Source organism: Hevea brasiliensis, chromosome 11 (genome assembly GCF_030052815.1).
Source record: "Hevea brasiliensis isolate MT/VB/25A 57/8 chromosome 11, ASM3005281v1, whole genome shotgun sequence".
In the NCBI taxonomy this organism is placed as follows: Eukaryota; Viridiplantae; Streptophyta; class Magnoliopsida; order Malpighiales; family Euphorbiaceae; genus Hevea; species Hevea brasiliensis.
Window position 1 is genome coordinate 67221769 of NC_079503.1, and position 24108 is coordinate 67245876.

At 37.3% G+C, this 24108-nt stretch overlaps 1 protein-coding gene across 3 annotated transcripts in view; it reads left to right on the forward strand.

The window, feature by feature from the left end:
* The window catches only part of LOC110663260 (vacuolar sorting protein 3), a 42917-nt gene that overhangs the window by 14182 nt on the left and 4627 nt on the right, over positions 1-24108 (forward strand). For 2 of the 3 annotated variants that reach the window (XM_021822523.2, XM_058130096.1), the window contains exons 10-12: positions 5990-6058; positions 6168-6279; positions 6989-7078. In XM_021822523.2, coding sequence (XP_021678215.2) covers positions 5990-6058; positions 6168-6279; positions 6989-7078 — 271 coding nt within the window. The remainder of the gene's footprint in view (positions 1-5989; positions 6059-6167; positions 6280-6988; positions 7079-24108) is intronic. The other variant, XM_058130095.1, reaches the window with a different exon arrangement.

Genomic DNA, 24108 nt, shown 5'->3' on the forward strand with positions numbered 1-24108 from the left:
ATTGAGAATAAGTTGAGAGAATGAGGATTAAGGTGGTTTGGTCATGTGAAGCGTAAACATACGGAGGCTCCAGTTAGACAAGTAGAGCACATTAGGTTAGAGGATAGTGTAGAAAGAGATGATTCTCATTTATTTCAATTAATCTGTACATGGGTATATATATACAATTGATTCCTATAATTGTGTTCTACTAATTAGGAAGAAATCCAAAATAAGAAATCCTAAATAGGAATACAGAATACAGAATATACAGAGAAATAATATAGTGATTGACTTTCCATAACATAGTGATTGACTTTCCATAACACTCCCCCTCAAGTTGGAGCATAGATGTTAATCATGCCCAACTTGTTACAAATGTAGTCAATCCTAGCTCCATTCAGAGCTTTTGTGAAAATATCTCCTAACTGCTCTCCAGTTTTGATGTGTCCTGTTGAGATGATCTGTTATTGAATCTTTTCACGAATAAAGTGACAATCAATCTCAATATGTTTGGTCCACTCATGAAACACCGGATTAGAAGCAATATGAAGAGCAGCTTGATTATCACACCACAATTTCGCAGGCAGGGAGGTCTTAAAACTTGTCTCATCTAGTAATTGAAGTGTCCACATTACCTCATATACTGATTGTGCCATGGCTCTGTATTCGGATTCAGTACTAGATCGAGAAACTACACTCTGCTTCTTGCTTCTCCAAGACACCAAATTTCCTCCAATAAAAACGCAATATCCAGTAGTTGACCTCCTGTCAACCTTAGATCCAGTCCAGTCGGCATCTGAAAAACATTCAACATTCAAATGCCCATGATTACCATATAGCAAACCTCTTCCTGGAGCGCCCTTCAGATAACACAAGATTTGTTCCAAGGCTTCCCAATGAGCAACAGTTGGGAAAGACATAAACTGACTTACCACACTAACGGCATAAGCAATGTCAGGACGAGTGATTGTAAGGTAGTTCAATTTTCCTACCAATCTCCTGTATCTCTCTGGATCTTCAAACAACTCACTATCCCCTGCTAACAGTTGTAAAGTTGGAGTCATTGGTGCGCTACAAGGCTTAGCACCTAATTTTCCTGTCTCTGTCAATAGATCGAGGACATATTTTCTTTGAGACAAGAAAATACCCTTCTTACTTCTCATAACTTCGATACCCAAGAAATACTTTAACGATCCCAAGTCTTTAGTCTGAAACTGAGTTTGGAGGAAGGTTTTAAGAGATGAAATACCTGCAGAGTCACTTCCAGTGATGACAATGTCATCCACATAGACTACCAAGAGAATTAGACCAGCCTCAGATTGCCTATAAAATACTGAGTGATCACACTTACTCTTTTGTATACCAAATTCCTGTGCTGCTTCACTGAATCTCCCAAACCATGCCCTAGGACTTTGTTTCAAGCCATAAAGAGACTTCCGAAGCTTACAAACTTTACTCAACTCCCCCTGAGCAACAAACCCAGGTGGTTGCTCCATATACACCTTCTCCTGAAGATCACCATGAAGGAAAGTATTCTTGATATCCAATTGATGCAGGGGCCAATCATATGCAGCTGCTAAAGAGATGAACAAGCGAATAGAAGTAAGTTTAGGTACAGGAGAAAAAGTATCAGAGTAATCAACCCCGTATGTCTGAGCATATCTTTTTGCTACAAGGCGTGCTTTTAACCTAGCCACAGAACCATCATGATTTACCTTTACTGTAAATACCCATTTGCAACCAATAGCTTTCTTACCAGTGGGCAAAGGTAATAGTTCCCATGTACCATTAGCATCTAAAGCCTCCATTTCCTCTTTCATAGCGTCACACCAGCCAGGATGAGACAATGCCTCATCAACAGTATTAGGGATAGAAACAGAGTCTAAAGAAGTAACAAAACACCGAGAACAAGAAGACAATTGATTATAAGAAACAAAAGAAGAGATAGGGTAAGTATATGAACGTTTACCTTTACGAAGAGCAATGGGTAAATCTAGATCAGAATCATGGTCAGTATGAGGTACAGGATCTCCTAACGAAGTAGCTGGTGGAGGATCTGAGTCTGGAATCTCCAATCTCCTGGAATAAACATGAACAACGGGAGGTCGAGTAGGTCTAGAGACAGAAGGAACAGGCTGTGGGAGAGGACTAGACATTGGTTGGACAGTATATATTAAGAGATCATCCTCCTCCCCCTGACTCTCATACACAGATGATGGAGGAAAAAATGGAGTGGATTCAAAAAATGTGACATCTGCAGAAACAAGATAACGATTAAGAGTAGGAGAGAAACAACGGTACCCTTTTTGGAGCCGGGAGTACCCAAGGAAGACACATTTGAGAGATTTTGGATCCAATTTAGTAATCTGTGGACAAACATCATGCACAAAACAGGTACAACAAAAAATACGGGGTTCAATAGGGAACAAAGATTTTGTAGGAAACAAAATAGTATAAAGAATATCCCATTAAGGACAGAAGACGGCATACGATTGATAAAAAAACATGCCGTAGAAACTGCATCCGCCCAAAAGTGTTTAGGTACTTTCATCTGAAAAAGAAGAGCACGAGTTACCTCAAGAAGATGACGATTTTTTCTTTCGGCCACGCCATTTTTGGATGGGGTATCCATACAGGAAGACTGATGAAGAAGGTCATTTTGTGTCATATAAGGCTGAAATTGTGCTGAAAAGTATTCTTTTGCATTGTCACTTCTTAATATGCGCACAGAAATATTAAATTGACTTTTGATTTCATTACAAAAGGCACAAAAGATAGAAAACAACTCAGAACGATTCTTCATTAAATATAACCAAGTAATACGAGAGTAATCATCAACAAAAGTAACAAAATAACGAAATCCAGTTTTAGATGTAACAGAACAAGGACCCCAAACATCAGAATGAACTAACTCGAAAGGGGATGAAGCCCGTTTATTAACTCTAGACACAGAAGGCAAACGATGATGTTTTGCAAACTGACACGACTCACATTCTAGTACTGATAAAGACTGAAATTGAGGACACAGCTTCTTCATGGTAGACAAAGAAGGATGACCCGATCTATAATGAGCTTCAAGAGGTCTTAAGGTACTGAAACAAACAAGCGACCGCGGTACATGATTTTCCAGAATGTAGAGACCACCTGACTCACGTCCTCTACCAATAATCTGCTTCGTCGTAAGATCCTGAAACAAACACTGGTCAGGAAAAAAGGAAACAGAACAATTTAAGGTACGAGTAAGTTCACTAACAGAAAGTAGATTAAAAGAGAATTTTGGTAGACACAAAACAGAAGACAAAGAAATTGACGAAGTTCAGCCTGCAACCCATGACACAAGAAGTAGAACCATCACTAAAGTAATGAGAGGAAGTGAGATTAGACTGAAAAGCAGATAGAAGACTAGAATTACCTGTCATGTGATCTGTCGCACCAGAATCGATAACCCATTTGGATGAAGAAGACACAAGGCATGTAGTGGATTTACCTGCCTCAGCGATCGCAGTGACAGGGGAACTGGTAGGCTTTAGAGATGCGTGATACTGGGAAAGTTGTGCAAAATCCTCTGCAGATACCAAAATAGTTTTCTCAGAGGAAGATACTGTAGAATTCTCTGCTGCCATATTTGCCATCTGTGATCGCTGATTTTTCCTCTGAAGTTGTGGACAATTATATTTTGTATGGTCAGGCTCATGGCAATAATAACAAATGACTCCTCTTGAGTCCTGATTAGAACTAGCCTCTCTATTACGTTGATTACTTCTGTTGCCTGTAATTCCTCCTCTACTTCCTCTTCTATTACCCTGTTGTCCATTTGGATTACGGCTAATTAGAGCACTACTGGCAGGCTGTGAAGATTGAGTACTCTCTGTACGAAGGACCCGTGTGAATGTTTCATGCAAAGAGGAAATCTCAGGACTGGAGAGAATCTGAGATTTAGCAGTCTCATACTCTGAAGGAAGGCCTGTAAGAAAACTCATAACAGGCAGTTGCTCCCGTTGGGCCTGTTGAACTTTCACATCAGGACTAAAAGGCAACAATATATTAAGTTCCTCATATACCCATTTAAAATCCATAAAATAAGCCGTGAGAGACTTATCCTCTTTCTCAGCACGGTAGAATGCCTTACAAACATCATAAATACGGGAGATATTTTCTTTACTAGAATACAGAAAATCTAAGTAATCCATTAATTCCTTAACAAATTCATAGTGATTAATTAAACTAATTACCTCACTATGAATCGAGTTCCGAAGCTGCAAAAACAAACGAGCATCCTCCTTTAGCCAAGTTTGTCGTGTATCATCAGTGGGTGGATCTTTAGTAAGGTGATCATCCTTATCAATGCTACGCAAATAGACCCTAACAGTCTTACTCCACTCCAGGTAATTCGAACTATTAAGTTTGTGTTCCGTGATCTTAGTTATCACCGGAATCACATCAGAAATAACATTCTTATTGTCTGCCATTTGTTGAGACAAAGAAAACTAACCGAAACGCTAATCCAAAGTGCTTATAGCAGCAAAATAACAAAAAATCACAAATCAAGCAAATACCGAAATAGGATCTGAGAGCCAAACCTCAGAAGTTCTTTAATGGTATACTGGATCAAGCAACAACACACAGTGGTGGAATGAGGGGGTTGAGGCGACGCCGGCGATGTTGATTGGGGTTGAAACGGCCGGTCGGCGGCCAAGGTCTCTCCTGAGCTGGGTAGTGAGAACAAATAGTCACCTTAGATTGATGACCTGCTCTGATACCATGTAGAAAGAGAGATTCTCATTTATTTCAATTAATCTGTACATGGGTATATATATACAATTGATTCCTATAATTGTGTTTTACTAATTAGGAAGAAATCCTAAATAGGAATACAGAATACAGAATATACAGAGAAATAATATAGTGATTCACTTTCCATAACATAGTGATTGACTTTCCATAACAGATAGAAAAAGAAGAAGAGGTAGATCTAAACTGACTTGGAGGAGAGGAATACAACATGACCTAGAGCCATTACACATTTCTGAGGATTTAATCCAAAATCGTTTAGAGTGGAGAAAGAGAATCGATATAGTCAACCCCAATAAATTTTTGGGATAAAGGTTAAATTGAGTTGAGTTGAGTTTGTTTTCTAGTAAGCAAATCTGCCACTTGCTGCTTATTGTATTTCCAACAGTTGTTCATTTTTAGCCTGTCATTGCTTGAACTTGTTTCAGTTAGTAATGAATTAACTCGGGTTTGGTCTTACACCAGCTGCAGCTTAGCTCGTGTGATTTTTGGACTATTTTGTTGAGTAGGCCATTCTCTTACACGTCTTGAACCTTTGTATGACTTTCAGAGCAGGTTTACAGATTCTGTATTTGTCTACATTATCTGGCAGTATGGTACATAATTTCCTAATTATTGTACTTGAGACTATACGTTAGGCATTGATATGTCTCTAGGTATTGAATTCAGCCAATCCATTATATTGAAGATGTGAGGAGGAGATTGATAGTCGTAGCTTTTGGTTAAGCTTGTGTGGGGAATTTGACATTCCTGGGTATAGGTTCAAGTATGATGCAGCATTCATACATAGTACAAAAAAAGCCTTGGACTTTGGAATGTAGGTTATGGATATTCAGATAAGCTGAATCAAGACACACATAATATAAGTTTAGCAAGCATAGGAATATAGATGAAATAAATAGATACTCCCAGCTGAATAGCGCCTTTTTGTCTCAACCACGAGGGCATTTTTTGTGTCCTTTTGTATGTGAGTGCACACTATTTCGAAGCCATTCTTATCACTGAACATTTAATTGAAAAGCAAACCTTTTTATATTCCTAAATAATCTCAATTGCACAAACAAATACCGTAAATAGTTTAGAGGCAGTTCATATAATATATATTGATTAGAAGTTGCCAGAATTTCTACCCTCTGCCCAAAAAAGGGTAGGGATGTAGATCTAACATATGATAATTTTGGCATATTTTAAAAAACAACATACAATGGTGTCTCAGGAAGCTGGAGGACAGTGAAGCTGCTGAACAATATTGTGCGGAGATAGGCAGACCAGATGCATATATGCAGTTTGTTTCTTTCCTTATTTTTCCATTGTCATTTTTGTCCTTTCCTCCAAACTCTCCATGCAATTTTCTAATATTACACTTTTTCAACCGACTGCAATGCGATCTGTAGGTTACTTGATATGTATTTGGATCCACAAAATGGTAAAGAGCCTATGTTTAAGGCTGCTGTTCGCCTTCTGCATAATCATGGAGAATCGCTGGATCCCTTGCAAGTTTTGGAGGTAAATGATTACTGTGAATGAGGCACATTGCCTAGCATAGTTTGCATATAAACTTTTTCCAAATTATGACCTGATTTTCTAAAAAGCATACAGCATTGCTTGTTTATATCTGGCCAATCAAGGAATTCAAGCAAGTTCATCGGACAATTTTTTAGTGAATATTAAAACAATTTATGAGATTTGCTTACTGTTGAATGTAGAAATCATCACATCTGCCAAAATGTGTTTACTTAAAATAATGATCAACCCTTAATTTTCTGTTTCACTGGTATAATTGCTGTATATAAGCCAGGTTTGGGAATCAACCAGACCCCAAACCTGATGTTGGTAATAGAGTCATTCCCTGTTCCAGGCCCACTGGTTTCCAAATCCATTGTATGAGAAAAAAAACTCACACAAAAATGATGATGATGACAATCAAGACACACTTGCCAAGTCTGCAAGGCCTTAGCTTAACATATCAAATTTCTATCACTCAGAATTCTGTGTATGTCAAGGAAAATATGTCTTGACTGCTCATTCAGTTGCAGCAAATAATGGAGTAGACCATGGTTGGATCCTTGTTATTCCTCCCAAAAGTTATAGATGCCATCATTTCATTATGTAATTCAAAGAAACACTTTGTTCTGCTCGGAAAATTTATGTTAATTATTACTTTATTATATTGGTTTTCCCCCCAATACTCGAGAAATAAAGTTTTGTGTTGCAGACATTGTCCCCAGATATGCCCCTTCAACTTGCATCTGATACAATATTACGAATGTTGAGGGCTCGGCTTCATCATCATTGTCAAGGACAAGTAAGATATTTCACTTGAAATTATATGAGAATCCTATACAGGTCTTCATGCTCATTTTCTTGTTCAATTAACATTTGTTAATCTTCTAGCTTTGCTGTGATTCTACTTCTATCTGAAAATGTCAATATAGGGATAGGTAGACAAGATAAGTTCTAGATTGTGCTGTGACATTGTATTTTGAATTTTCTTTATTAAAAAACATAAAAAGTAAAGATTTCCCTTGATATCCCCATGGGTTTCCTCCCCTTGCAATGTGATAAGTGTAATATTTCAAATAAACATTTTCTGTGGCATCCAATCAAGCTCCTCGTGGATGCAAAAAATAAAGCTCAGGGAATAAAGTTTCCTCCTTTACATTGAATCTGGTGTTGGCCTGTTGGGGTTCGGTAGATAACTTGGTGATTTATTTTGATTTTGGAACCTACCTTACACAGGTATGGGGTCTCATTGTCTTCTTGAAAGTTACTTGATGAGTAAGAAAATTCACTCAAGTTCATTGAGGGGGTTTCAACTCATGTACAAAAACTAGATCATGTACTGGATTGGGAATCCACAAAACAAGAAAATGCATGAGCATCAACAAAATATTGTCCCCTATACTGAAAATGAAGAGTTTGGAGCTATTTATCTAGAGTAACAAAGAGATGGATTCTATCTCTGAAAAGTCTTCATTCTAATATGTCAACATGAAAATAGGAATCAGGGCTGCAAGTTGAATGACTACCGACCAGGTATCAAATTTAATAAGTAGTTGTGAGTGAAAAGTTATGAACTCACCTTTGTCCTTGTCTTGTTGTTTCCACTGTTTTTTCTTTAATGTTGTTGCTCTCTGTTATGTTCCTAGGTTTGGGATCACGTCACAAGACGATTAACCACAAAATCTTCTTCAATGACTGAAGACATTGCCTTATTGAGATTTCTTCCCCTTGAAGAACCTATGTTTTCTATTGGAAATAATTGTCCCACATGGGAAATATATAAAATAAAAAGGCAATATATAAGTGGTTAGATTGTAATATTAAAGTGGCTAGTTATTTGGATGTGTAAAGTAATATAATTAATTATATAAACCCGAATTAAAATGAATTAAATTATAATTTGACCAACATTCTCTCCAAATTTAACATGGTATCAGAGCCCAGACTGGATTGGAAGTTTCAGTTGCCCATAAGGTTATATAATTGGGCCTGTGTTGGGTTAATACTAGCTAATTGTCAAGTGACAACCATTTGGTTGCACTTGAGGGGGGAGTGTGTTACGTACTATAGAAAGAAATATAAGAGAATATGATTAGATATTCTAGAAGTTGGGAAAGTAAGGAATTGGAAGGAAATGTGGATGAGTTGTTAGGGAGCCAGCTGTTCTATAGTTGGCAAGTGAGCTGTTCTGCAGTTGGCAAGATGAGATAGCTGAGGTAGTTATGAGATAGTTGTTGTATAAAAAACTTAGCTATATCTTTCTTGTATTCATTCCAGAATTTACAAGAAATACAATATCTACTCTATTATCTTCTCTCTATCTCTCTCTCTCTGCTCTTCTATTATTTTCTGTTAGAGTTCTCAAACCCTAACATTGGTATCAGAGCTTTGCATCTAAGAAACTAGTGGGTAATTCTTTCTTAATGGTATCTAGAGTAACAAAGAGATGGATTCTATCTCTGAAAAGTCTTCATTCTAATATGTCAACATGAAAATAGGAATCAGGGCTGCAAGTTGAATGACTACCGACCAGGTATCAAATTTAATAAGTAGTTGTGAGTGAAAAGTTATGAACTCACCTTCGTCCTTGTCTTGTTGTTTCCACTGTTTTTTCTTTAATGTTGTTGCTCTCTGTTATGTTCCTAGGTTTGGGATCACGTCACAAGACGATTAACCACAAAATCTTCTTCAATGACTGAAGACATTGCCTTATTGAGATTTCTTCCCCTTGAAGAACCTATGTTTTCTATTGGAAATAATTGTCCCACATGGGAAATATATAAAATAAAAAGGCAATATATAAGTGGTTAGATTGTAATATTAAAGTGGCTAGTTATTTGGATGTGTAAAGTAATATAATTACTTATATAAACCCGAATTAAAATGAATTAAATTATAATTTGACCAACATTCTCTCCAAATTTAACATGGTATCAGAGCCCAGACTGGATTGGAAGTTTCAGCTGCCCATAAGGTTATATAATTGGGCCTGTGTTGGGTTAATACTAGCTAATTGTCAAGTGACAACCATTTGGTTGCACTTGAGGGGGGAGTGTGTTACGTACTATAGAAAGAAATATAAGAGAATATGATTAGATATTCTAGAAGTTGGGAAAGTAAGGAATTGGAAGGAAATGTGGATGAGTTGTTAGGGAGCCAGCTGTTCTATAGTTGGCAAGTGAGTCTGCTCACAGCTTGGCAAGATGAGATAGCTGAGGTAGTTATGAGATAGTTGTTGTATAAAAAACTTAGCTATATCTTTCTTGTATTCATTCCAGAATTTACAAGAAATACAATATCTACTCTATTATCTTCTCTCTATCTCTCTCTCTCTGCTCTTCTATTATTTTCTGTTAGAGTTCTCAAACCCTAACATTGGTATCAGAGCTTTGCATCTAAGAAACTAGTGGGTAATTCTTTCTTAAGGGTATCTAGAGTAACAAAGAGATGGATTCTATCTCTGAAAAGTCTTCATTCTAATATGTCAACATGAAAATAGGAATCAGGGCTGCAAGTTGAATGACTACCGACCAGGTATCAAATTTAATAAGTAGTTGTGAGTGAAAAGTTATGAACTCACCTTCGTCATTGTCTTGTTGTTTCCACTGTTTTTTCTTTAATGTTGTTGCTCTCTGTTATGTTCCTAGGTTTGGGATCACGTCACAAGACGATTAACCACAAAATCTTCTTCAATGACTGAAGACATTGCCTTATTGAGATTTCTTCCCCTTGAAGAACCTATGTTTTCTATTGGAAATAATTGTCCCACATGGGAAATATATAAAATAAAAAGGCAATATATAAGTGGTTAGATTGTAATATTAAAGTGGCTAGTTATTTGGATGTGTAAAGTAATATAATTACTTATATAAACCCGAATTAAAATGAATTAAATTATAATTTGACCAACATTCTCTCCAAATTTAACATGGTATCGTGAGCCCGCATCGATTGGAAGCTTCACTGCCCATAAGGTTATATAATTGGGCTGTGTTGGGTTAAGTCTAGCTAATTGTCAAGTGACAACCATTTGGTTGCACTTGAGGGGGGAGTGTGTTACGTACTATAGAAAGAAATATAAGAGAATATGATTAGATATTCTAGAAGTTGGGAAAGTAAGGAATTGGAAGGAAATGTGGATGAGTTGTTAGGGAGCCAGCTGTTCTATAGTTGGCAAGTGAGCTGTTCTGCAGTTGGCAAGATGAGATAGCTGAGGTAGTTATGAGATAGTTGTTGTATAAAAAACTTAGCTATATCTTTCTTGTATTCATTCCAGAATTTACAAGAAATACAATATCTACTCTATTATCTTCTCTCTATCTCTCTCTCTCTGCTCTTCTATTATTTTCTGTTAGAGTTCTCAAACCCTAACATTGGTATCAGAGCTTTGCATCTAAGAAACTAGTGGGTAATTCTTTCTTAAGGGTATCTAGAGTAACAAAGAGATGGATTCTATCTCTGAAAAGTCTTCATTCTAATATGTCAACATGAAAATAGGAATCAGGGCTGCAAGTTGAATGACTACCGACCAGGTATCAAATTTAATAAGTAGTTGTGAGTGAAAAGTTATGAACTCACCTTCGTCCTTGTCTTGTTGTTTCCACTGTTTTTTCTTTAATGTTGTTGCTCTCTGTTATGTTCCTAGGTTTGGGATCACGTCACAAGACGATTAACCACAAAATCTTCTTCAATGACTGAAGACATTGCCTTATTGAGATTTCTTCCCCTTGAAGAACCTATGTTTTCTATTGGAAATAATTGTCCCACATGGGAAATATATAAAATAAAAAGGCAATATATAAGTGGTTAGATTGTAATATTAAAGTGGCTAGTTATTTGGATGTGTAAAGTAATATAATTACTTATATAAACCCGAATTAAAATGAATTAAATTATAATTTGACCAACATTCTCTCCAAATTTAACATGGTATCAGAGCCCAGACTGGATTGGAAGTTTCAGCTGCCCATAAGGTTATATAATTGGGCCTGTGTTGGGTTAATACTAGCTAATTGTCAAGTGACAACCATTTGGTTGCACTTGAGGGGGGAGTGTGTTACGTACTATAGAAAGAAATATAAGAGAATATGATTAGATATTCTAGAAGTTGGGAAAGTAAGGAATTGGAAGGAAATGTGGATGAGTTGTTAGGGAGCCAGCTGTTCTATAGTTGGCAAGTGAGCTGTTCTGCAGTTGGCAAGATGAGATAGCTGAGGTAGTTATGAGATAGTTGTTGTATAAAAAACTTAGCTATATCTTTCTTGTATTCATTCCAGAATTTACAAGAAATACAATATCTACTCTATTATCTTCTCTCTATCTCTCTCTCTCTGCTCTTCTATTATTTTCTGTTAGAGTTCTCAAACCCTAACATTGGTATCAGAGCTTTGCATCTAAGAAACTAGTGGGTAATTCTTTCTTAAGGGTCGCAGCCGTGACTAGGTCTGTTGTAGTTGGCCCAGAGATGGTACGGATTGCAGAATTGGAGGAGCAAATGAGGAATTTGCAGGAAGTAACTCAGAGGAATGATGAGGAACTGAATGATTTCAATAAGGAGATGAAAGAGGAATTAAACAAAGACTTCTTTAACAAATAATGCCATTCTGGAGGACTTGCGACAAATGATGATCACTCCTATGGTGGAAAGGAATAAGGGCAACAGCAGTTCAAATGAGGGTGGAAGCAGAGTCGAAAACAGGTGAATGCAATCTAACCCTGTAGTGTGGCCAGTTCCTGTGCTACATTCAGTCCCTGTAATCCAGTCAATTCCTGCAGATAGTAGGGGATTATTACCTATTCCTAACATGGGAGGTATGTCTCCATTATTGCCTAAAATTGAATTAGTTACTTTTGAAGGCAAAGAACTTAGGGCTTGGTTGAGAAAATGTGTTAAGTATTTTGAGGTGTATAGGGTCCCTCATGATCAAAGAGTGCAATTAGCAAGTCTTTTCTTGTTTGATAGGGCTGATGCTTGGTTCCACAATTGGGAAAAAGGAGAGAAACATTCTTGGGAGGAATTTGAGAAGGAAATTTGTAGTAGGTTTGGGGAGGATGGATTAGAAGATATTCAATTTATGAAACTGAGACAACAAGGGACAGTGGGGGGAGTATCAAGATGAGTTTGAGGATTTAAGAATAAGGATGGAGAGGCTATTACCTAATTTGGGAGAATCTTACTTTTTGTCAGGATTTATAGGAGGTCTAAAAGATGAAATTAGATTAATGGTAAAGATGATGAAACCTGTTTCTCTTTCCCAAGCTGTGGAAATAGCTAGATTGCAAGAACAATTGTTAGAAAACACCAAGAAACTTGGATCTGCAACTAATTCTTTCAAATTCAAAGCCATAACTATTAGTTCGACAACTTATTCCAATTCTTCTTTCAAGTATTCCAGACCTTATCAAACCTATCAATACCCTCCTAGACCACCAAATTTTGATTCTCAAAATAAACTCAACCCCCTTGTTACCAAGCAACAATCAGGAGGTAGTACTGCTACAGCTACTAATACTTCCACAGCAGCATTAAAACCTAATACCAATCAGACTCAACCAACAAGAAACACACCGAAACCATGTTTTAGATGTGGTGAAAAGTATTTTCCTGGCCATCAATGTAAGCCAAAGACATTGAACTCTTTGTGTATGGATGGGAAAGATGAGGAATTGGATGAGGAGTGGCATGATGTGGGGGCTGATATAGAAGAATTGGGAGAGGTTGGTTCCACCTTATCTGTTCATGCTTTAGAGAGTAGTCATGGGGTTGACACTATAAGAATGTTAGGGATTTACAAAAATAGGCAATTGGTGATCCTCATTGATAGTGGTAGTACCACTAGTTTTGTGGACAAGAGGATAGCACAAGAATTGAAATTAGACTTAGTGCAGATTCCATTTAAAGTAGTTACTGTTGCTGATGGAAGAAAATTGGGTTGTAACCATTTATGTCAACAATTTAAATGGAAAATGCAGCATAATGACTTTATGTTTGACTTCAGAATATTGGAATTAGGTGGATTTGACATGATTTTGGGGGTTGATTGGTTAAAAGATCATAATCCAGTTCTTTTTGATTTTGCTACATCTCGTATTACAATTGCAAAGGATGGCGAACTCATTCAATTGCAGGGAATTGGTGAGGAAAATTTGCAATCTGGTCTGTGGCATTCTGATAATTTGTTGAACAAAGGATGGGTGGATTTTCAAACTCCTTTATTCTGTGTTGTGAATTTCAGCTTGTCAATAGATTCTATGGCTACTGCAACTGCTGTTTCTGTTCCAAATGAGAGGCTGTAGGATTTAATTTAGAAGTGTAAGGGTGTTTTTGCAGAACCTAAGGGGTTGCCTCCATTTAGGAGTCACAATCATGCTATTCCCTTACAATCAAATGCTCAATCCATCAATATTAGACCCTATAGGTATCCTCATTATCAAAAGGCCGAAATAGAAAAACTTATAGCTGATATGATAGAATCTTCAATAATTCAGCCTAGCACTAGCACATATTCTTCTCCAGTTTTTTTAGTGAAGAAAAAAGATGGCACATGGAGGTTTTGCATTGATTATAGAAGGTTGAATGATCAAACAATAAAAGATAAGTTTCCCATCCCTATTATTGAAGATCTATTGGATGAATTGAATGGGGCTACAGTGTTTTCTAAGATAGATTTAAGGGTTGGATATCACCAAATTAGGATGTTGCCTGAGGATATTCCTAAGACAGCCTTTAGAACACACCATGGGCATTTTGAATTCAAAGTGATGCCTTTTGGGCTCACTAATGCTCCTGCAACATTTCAAGCCTTATTGAATCACATCTTCCAACCATTTTTGAGGAAGTATGTATTAGTATTTTTTGATGACATTTTAGTGTTTAGCAAGGATATGGAGTCTCATTTGCTGCATTTGGAGGAAGTTTTTAAAGTATTACAGGCCCAACAATTATTTGCAAGGCAGTCTAAATGTTTTTTTGGGCAAGCTGAGATTGAATACTTGGGGCATATAATTTCAGGGGCAGGGGTATCTATAAATCCTAAGAAGGTGGCTGCCATGGTTGATTGGCCTATGCCTTCGTCTGTTAAAGAACTCAAAAGTTTTTTAGGTTTCACAGGGTATTATAAGAAATTTGTTAAGCACTATGACATTATCTGCAGGCCTCTTACTGAATTATTGAAGAAAGATTATTTTCATTGAAGAAAGATTATTTTCATTGAAATAAGGCAGCCCAAATAGCATTTGATACTTTACAGCAGCAAGGGCATCCAATTGCCTATATTTCTAAGGCATTTGGTCCTAGGAGTCAGGCTATGTCAGTATGTGAAAAAGAATTATTGGCTATTACTTTTGCAGTTAGCAAATGAAGACATTATTTGGAGCAAGAGCAGTTCTTTATTAAGATTGGTCATGAAAGCATTAAGTATCTTTTGGAGCAAAGGTTACATAACAATTTACAGTAGAAGGGTATTTCAAAGTTGCTAGGTCTGGATTACAAAATTTTGTATAGAAAGGGTATTGAAAATAAGGTGGCAGATGCTTTATCCAGAAGGTGTGTTGATGTGAATTCTCATTCTCATGCTATGCATTCAGTGGTGGTTTCAGTTTGGATGCAAAAGTTAATTGCTAGTTGTGAAAATGATGGGAAAGCCTCTGACTTAATCCAGCAGTTGTTGTTGGATAAGGATGCAGTTTCTGGGTATCAATTGAAGAATGGTATTTTGTATTATAAAAATAGAATGTATGTGGGGACGACTACCAATTTGAGGCAGGTATTGTTGGAATCTTATCATAGTTCAGCAGTGGGAGGCCATTTAGGTGTTCATGCTACTTATTTGAAATTAAAGAAAATTTTCTTTTGGCCTGCTATGGTTAATGATGTCATGCAGTGGGTTCGTACCTGTGATACTTGTGCTAGATGTAAGGGAGAGCACTGTGCCTATCCAGGGTTATTACAACCTCTACCAATTCCTACTCAAGCTTGGCAACGGGTGTCTATGGATTTTATTGAAAAATTGCCCATGTCAAAGGGGAAAGACACTATTTTGGTAGTTGTTTGTAGATTTACTAAATTTGGCCATTTTATTTCACTAGCACATCCATTTTCTGTGTTTTTTGTCCAAACTTTTCATTGATCACATTTTTAAGTTGCATGGAGCTTCTTAAGTTATTGTTTCTGACAGAGATAAGGTGTTTACTAGCCTATTTTGGCAAGAATTGTTCCGAAGTATGAGAATTAAACTTAATTTTACTTCTGCCTATCACCCTCAGTCTGATGGATAGATTGAAAGAGTTAATCAGTGGGTGGACAATTATTTGAGGTGCATGGTTCATTTGAGGCCTACTAATTGGAGCTCTTGGTTACTTATGGCAGAATGGTGGTACAATTCCTTTTATCAAAGTGCTATTCAGATGACTCCAGTTGAAGCACTGTATGGGTATGCTCCACCTCTGTTTCATGAAAATTTTACTCTTGATACCTCAGTTGGGGCTGTAGGGAGATTGTTACAAGAGAGACAACATCTTAATAATCTCTTAAAGGAGAATTTACAAGTGTCCCAGTATAGGATGAAGCAGCAAGCTGACAAGAGGAGAACTGAGAGGGAATTTGCTGTTGGGGATTGGGTGTATTTGAAACTTCAGCCTTATAGGCAGACTTCAGTATCAGTCAGACAAACCCTTAAATTTTCTGCTAAGTTTTATGGGCCATTCAAAATTCTTGCTAAGATTGGGAAAGTTGCTTATCAATTAGACTTGCCTCCAATAGCTACTATTCACCCCGTTTTCCATGCTTAAGAAGAAGGTTGGGGATGGTGTGGTGGTTGCTACTGATTTACCTGTTATGCAAGATGACCAAATTAAAGTTGTTCATGAGCAGGTTTTGCAGACCAGAATAATTGAAAGAGGAGACTAAAGACTGGAACAGGGACTTATTAAATGGCTTAATCTATCAATAGAGGATGCCACTTGGGAAGATAGAAGCTTTATTGAAGGGCAATTTCCTGAAGTCTTCCTTTCTTGGGGACAAGAAAGTGCTAAAGGAGAGGGTATTATTATGTACTATAGAAAGAAATATAAGAGAATATGATTAGATATTCTAGAAGTTGGGAAAGTAAGGAATTGGAGGGAAATGTGGATGAGTTGTTTGGGAGCCAACTGTTCTGTAGTTGGCAAGTAAGCTATTCTGCAGTTGGCAAGATGAGATAGCTGAGACAGTTATGAGATAGTTGTTGTATAAATAACTTAGCTATATCTTTCTTGTATTCATTCCAGAATTTACAAAAAATACAATAACTACTCTCTATTATCTCTCTCTCTCTCTCTCTCTCTCTCTCTCTCTCTCTCTCTCTCTCTCTCTCTCTCTTTTCTCTCTACTCTTCTACTCTTTTCTGTTAGAGTTCTCAAACCCTAACTGAGTGTTGGGAATACTTATCCCACATGGGAAATATATAAAATGAAAGGGCAATATATAAGTAGTTAAGTTGCAACATTGAAGTGGCTAGTTATTTTGATGTGTAAAGTAATCTAATTACTTATATAAGCCTGAATTAAAATGAATTAAATTGTAATTTGACCAATACTTTCTCCAAATTTAATAGTGTCTGAACACTAGAACTCGTTAGAGGGAGCTCTATTACCTCAAGACCCATTAAGAGAGAGCCTTAAACCTCACAAGAATTGGAAAATAATTTGCTTGATTTTTGTTAATGGAATGCCGTCCCTATATAGAAATAACTTTAGATTAAAACAAGAATTAATATCTAATAATAAAAGGAAGTAATCCTAAAAGATCAACCAGCTTTGCTAAGGGTCCCATGTCAATTGTAGTGCTTGCCCACAAATGCATCCAAAATATCACTCCCCTCCTAGAGAAAAAGCTTGTCCTCAAGCATGATAGTGGGATAAGCTTCTTGAAAATGGGAAATAGTTTTCCATGTGGCATCAGACTTTGGTAATCCTTCTCATTGCATCTCAATTTTCCAATTGCCACGATTAAGACGTGCACGGACCAACTTGGATGTCACAGGTATCACTCGATTGTTCGCTGTAGGAGGCATGGTTAGAGTAGTAGTGGGCATAATACCTTTAAAAGGTTTCAAAAGAGATGCATGGAACGCATCATGCAATTTGCTAGTGGAAGGAAGTTCCAATTGATAGGTGTCCTCCCCGACATGACGTACGACACAAAAAGGGCCATAATATTTGAGGTCGAGCATATTATTTCACTGATTGGTAATAGAGAGGTGCTGAGTTGGAGATAAGTACAACCAAGCGAAGTCCCCTGTATTAAAATGCAACTCACGATGCCCTTTATCATACTATGCCTTCATATGGGCTTGTGCTTGTTCTAAATGATCATGAATTTTTGCCAAAACATCTCATTCAACTAGTGCCTGATCCACGACTTCAACACAGGAAGCACCGGCATCATATGATAATAACGTAGGAGTTCTACCATAAACTACTTGGAAAGGAATAGTTCGTAAGGTTGAGTGGCATGAAATGTTGTTGTAGCAATTTTCCAAACAAGATAGCCAATTCACCCAACCTTTCGACTTATCTTCCACAAAACAACATAAATACATTTCGATTGTATGGTTAACCACTTCAGTCTGCTCATTAGATTGCGGATGATAAGCAGAGGAGAATGATAATTTTGATCCAAAAAGGCAAAATAATTCCCTTCGAAAATTGGTTGTGAATACATCTTGATCACTAACAATTGTTTTAGGTAGCCCATGGAGACGAAATATTTGGTGAAAAAAAATAGGAGCAACACTAACAACATTGCAAGGATGAGTAAGAGGTAAAAAATGTGCATACTTCATGGTCACTAGCAAAACTTTCTTGCCTCCCACTTTGGGCAATCCTTTGTTATGATAATGAAGAGAATAGGAGCTGTGATAATGTATAGGGATAAAATATTATAAATAGGGAGCATTATAACTAAAGAGGGTCAACTAAGAATTGAATAATAAAAGCACTTCTCTCTCTGTTTCTCTTTCTCTCTCCCTTCCTCTTTCCTTCTTTCTCGATATGCTTCCTTTGTTGTTCTTCCCTTCTCTTTATTCTTATTCTGCAGGTTTGGGTCTTGGAAAACAAGTTGGTGTCAGAGCTCTGTTTGAGGATGGGCTTTGCTTCCAAATTAATTGTTAAGTCCAGATTAGGGGCTACCTTCCTTTACAGGTTTCTTTCTTCTTTTTCTTATGTTTCCTTTTTCTTCCTTTCTTCTTTCTCGTTCTCCTTCTTTCTTGAAATTCTCTTCTTCTTCTTCCTTTCTTTCTTGAAATCCATATTTCTTTCTTGAAATCCATATTTCTTTCTCTTTATATTTCTTTCTTCCTTCTATAATTCTCTACAATATCTTCTCTCTTTTCCTTAATTTCTCTCTTTTCCCAAAAACCCTGAAATTAGGGTTTCTTTCTTGAATTTCTTCTCTATTTCAAATCCTTTCATTTTTCAACTCTTTTACCCAATTTTCTTGGAAATAAATCTTTCCTTTCTGTTTCTGTCATAACCCACACCAAGCCCTTTTACTATTGGGCCATGGAAATAAAACCTTGGCGACAATAGATCATTCTAGGTTTGATTGAATGTTTGTAGAGAAACATTAAAAGACAAATCATTATTGGAAAAATGGGATCGGAGATGGGAAACTTTTCAAAAGTCAATTCAAGATGCAGAAACTAGCAAACATGTAATTGAGAATTCTTGGAATAATGCTAGTAAAATGGGATTCCTGGTTCAAAACAAGAGACAAGAGATTTGGATGTTAAAGATATTGATATTATCAGTGATGGAGAGGAGATTGTTCAAGAATTTCAACTTGAAGATTCAATACAACAAAGTTTTAAAGATGATGTAAATGGTGTATATGGTGAGAATAATCCAGGTTTTGAGAATGGGAACAATGGAGCTGAATTGGGATTACCAATTCGAGGAAAGACCGTTGTAGGCCGAGCTGGAAAAACAGATCTTTGGCAATCAAAAACAGATATCTGTAGAGTATTGGACGGAGCATGTATTGACTTGAATGTGGAAATTGAGGATGTGGTAAATATTCAAGATGGTCTAGAATTTCTCACCAAGGTGGACCAAATTGCAGATTTTGGTACAAAGTTTGGAGGTGACAATTGTAAGGAGGAGGTGTTTAAGGAGCAACAATTTATGATAGACCAGGCTCCTACAATTGCTACTTTGCATTTGAAGAGATTCAATGCAAGGGGATCATCATTTATTGAGAAGATTGGCAAGCATATAGAGTTTCCATTAGAATTGGACTTGAAACCCTACACCAATGGTAGTCAAGGGAGTAATGACAGTCAGGCACACTATGGTACATGATGGATTTTTACCACTTGTGGGTATTACCTTTGGTACATGTCCGAGCATTATTTTTGCTGCATGTGGGCCTTCCCAACCACATGGCATAAGCTAGATGGCTCAAAGGTAATTGAGGTTGCTTTTGGGTTTTATGGTTATGATTTGGAGTTGGGTTCTGCTGAGATTTTACTTCTAAAAGAGGATGAGTATGAGAAGTGGCAAAGAAATAAAATAAAATTAAGTTGGAGGGAGAATGTACAATGGCTGATTATAAGACAGTATGTGCAGAAAATTTTCAGCACAGAATCCACTTTGAAGGGAAATCTAGTCCAGATAAAATGCTTCCTACCAATCGAGTTCTAACATTCAAGTGTAGCTTTCACCTTAGCATTCAAGATGCTTGTATAGAAGATTTTTTCTTTTATTCATGGAACCTTTTCACATTGATTCTTGAGGACGAGAATGATCTCAAGAAGTGGAGGATGTTATGATAATGAAGAGAACAGGAGCTGTGGTAACGTATAGGAGTAAAATAGTACAAATAGAGAGCATTGTAACTAAGGAGGGTCAGCCAAGAATTGAATAATATAAAGTACTTCTCTCTCTATTTCTCTCTTTCTCTACTTCTTTCTCTCTCCCTTCCTCTTCCCTTCTTTCTCGATATCCTTTCTCTATTGTTCTTCCCTTCTCTTTATTCTTATTCTGCAGGTTTGGATCTTGGAAACTCTACTATGTAACACCCTTCTACTAAAACCATGGAAATATCTGATCGAATTTGAGTTGGCAAGGATAAGGGCTTGAGGAGACTAGCTAGATGAAGATTAGAAGTTTTGTGCTGTTGACAAATTGCACAATACTACACAAATTTCCGAATAGTTGCCTTGATGCCCTTCCAATAGAAATCACTTCGAACACGTTGAAGCATCTTTTGGACACCTTCTAATTTAAGCTAATATTTGCATGGTTCTGCAATTTTGCAATCCAGTAATGGCATGTATGGAAATTGCTGGTTCCCCTATGTTCGCGTTTTTGGAGTCTTTAATTGGTTCTTTTGATTCATCCATCTCCAACCAAAATAGTTTCTTGCATTGGTGTCCAAAGGAGTATAATTAGTCTCAGTTATAACAAAGTCCCTTTGTCCTCTGTTCAACCACCTTTGCTGGGTTAGCCGTTTAACAAAAGGCATGTTCACACTACTTGTACTGGAGGCTGTCCTTGTCTGTGCTTTGTACCCTGACGATGTTGGCGGCCATGCAGTAAGTTTAAAATTGGCAGAAGTAGCTCGCTGAACATTCCCCATTCTTCCAAGCTAACGTTTCCTTTTGGATGCCCAAGCTGAATTCATCACAGTTGCTAGATTTGGGGGGTTTTTTTATCTCCACATCTAACCTGATGCTTTTGGTTAAACCTGTTGTAAAAAGGTCCATCTGTTGATCAACCCAAGCCATGGTGGCACGGGCTAACAAGCTCTGAAATTGTCGTTGATACTCCTCAATTGTCCTAGTTTGATTCAGATTGACCAATTCACCCAAAGGATTTCCTCGAAGTTGCGGCCCAAAACGCAAGTTACAGTAGCCCTTGAATGTATTCCAAGTCAGCCCTGGCTCTTCATGTTCCGATTGATAAAACCACAATTGCCTCTCCAATCGTACAGAATGCTGCCAGGCTCACCTTGTCCGTTTCTAGTGTTTTCTGATTAAGAAAAAGTTGTTCACATCTATGGAGCCATCCTAACGGATCCTCAGAACCATCAAAAGTGGGAAAATCCAGTTTGGCATAGCGTGGAACTATTCTAGCTGTTGCTCTTTTTTCCTCCAACCTACCACCTGGGTTAAATTAATGACTGCTGTTGGTGCCATCCGATTGTTTCCCCCGACTCCCATTGGCGTTACCGAAAATTTCTTGCAGTTCCGAGACTGTTATGGAAAGTCAATCACTATATTATTTCTTTGTATATTCTGTATTCTGTATTCCTATTTAGGATTTCTTATTTAGGATTTCTTCCTAATTAGTAGAACACAATTATAGGAATCAATTATATATATATACCCATGTACAGATTAATTGAAATTAAGGAGAATCAATCTTATTCTACATGGTATCAGAGCAGGTCATCTATTTAGGGTGACTATTTGTTCTCACCATCTAGCTCAGGAGAGACCTTGGCCGCCGACCGGCCGTTTCGACTCCGATCAACATCGCCGGCGTCGCCTCAACCCCTTCATTCTATCACTGTGTGCGGTTGTCTGATCCAGTATACCATTAAAGGACTTCTGAAGTTTGGCTCTCAGGTCCTATTTTGGTATTTGCTTGATTTATGATTTTGGGTTATTTTACTGTTGTAAGCACTTTGGATTAGCATTTCGATTAGTTTTCTTTGTCTCAACAAATGGCAGAAAATAAGAATGTTATTTCTGATGTGATTCCGGTGATGACTAAGATCACGGAACACAAACTTAATGTTTCGAATTACTTGGAATGGAGTAAGACTGTTAGGGTCTATGTGCGTAGCATTGATAAGAATGATCACCTTACTAAAGATCCACCTATGGATGATACACGACAAACTTGGCTAAGGGAGGATGCTCGGTTGTCTTTGCAGCTTCGGAACTCGATTCACAATGAGGTAATTAGTTTAATTAATCACTGTGAATTTGTTAAGGAATTAATGGATTACTTAGATTTTTTGTATTCTGGTAAAGGGAATATCTCTCGTATTTATGATGTTTGTAAGGCATTCTACCGTGCTGAGAAAGAGGATAAGTTTCTCATGGCTTATTTTATGGATTTTAAACGGGTATATGAGAACTTAATCTATTGTTACCTTTTAATCCTGATGTGAAAGTTCCGCAGGCCCAACGGGAGCAACTGGCTGTTATGAGTTTTTTTGCAGGCCTCCCTTCAGAGTATGAGACTGCTAAATCTTAGATTCTCTCCAGTTCTGAGATTTTCTCTTTGCATGAAACGTTCACACGGGTCCTTCGTACAGAGAGTATCCAATCTTCACAGCCTGCCAGTAGTGCTCTTATTAGCCGTAATCCAAATAATAGAAGAGGAAGTAGAGGAGGAATTACAGGCAACAGAAGTAATCAGCGTAATGGAGAGGCTAGTTCTAATCAGGACTCAAGAGGAGTCATTTGTTATTATTGCCATGAGCCTGGCCATACAAAATATAATTGTCTGCTACTTCAGAGGAAAAATTAGCGATCATAGATGGCAAATATGGCAGCAGAGGATTCTACAGTATCTTCCTCTGAGAACTATTTTGGTATCTGCAGAGATTTTGCACAGTTTTCTCAGTATCAGGCATCTCTAAAGCCTACCAGTTCCCCTATCACTGCGATCGCTGAGTCAGGTAAATCCACTATATGCCTTGTGTCTTCCTCATCCAAATGGGTTATTGATTCTGATGCGACAGATCACATGATAGGTAATTCTAGTCTTTTATCTGCTTTTCAGTCTAATCTCACTTCCTCTACTGTTACTTTAGCTGATGGTTCTACTTCTTGTATTATGGGTTCTGGAACTGCGAACTCGACTTCGTCAATTTCTTTGTCATCTGTTTTGTGTCTACCAAAATTCTCTTTAATCTACTTTCTGTTAGTAAATTTACTCGTACCTTAAATTGTTCTGTTTCCTTTTTTCTTGACCAGTGTTTGTTTTAGGATCTTACGACGAAGCAGATTATTGGTAGAGGATGTGAGTTAGGTGGTCTCTACATTCTGAAAAATCATATACCGCGGTTGCTTGTTTGCTCCAGTACGTTAACACCTCTTGAAGCTCATTGTAGATTGGGTCATCCTTCTTTGTCAACCATGAAAAAGCTATGTCCTCAGTTTCAGTCTTTATCAGTACTAGAATGTGAGTTGTGTCAGTTTGCAAAACATCATCGTTTGCCTTCTGTGTCTAGAGTCAATAAACGGGCTTCATCCCCTTTTGAGTTAGTTCATTCTGATGTTTAGGGTCCTTGTTCTGTTACTTCTAAAACTAGATTTCGTTATTTTGTTACTTTTGTTGATGATTACTCTCGTGTTACCTGGTTATATTTAATGAAGAATCGTTTTGAGTTTTTTTCTATCTTTTGTGCCTTTTGTAATGAAATCAAGACTCAATTTAATATTTCTGTGCGCATATTAAGAAGTGACAATGCCAAAAAATATTTTTCAGCACAATTTTAGTCTTATATGACACAAAATGACATTCTTCATCAGTTTTCCTATGTGGATAACCCATCCCAAAATGGCGTGGCCGAAAGAAAAAATTGGCATCTTCTTGAGGTAACTGGTGCTCTTTTTTTTCAGATGAAAGTTCCTAAACACTTTTGGGTGAATGCAGTTTCTACGGCATATTTTTTGATCAATCGTATGCCGTCTTTTGTTCTTAATGGGGATATTCCTTATACTGCTTTGTTTCCTACAAAATCTTTGTTCCCTGTTGAACCCCGTATTTTTGCTTGAACCTGTTTTGTGCGTGATGTTCGTCCACAGGTTACTAAATTGGATCCAAAGTCTCTCA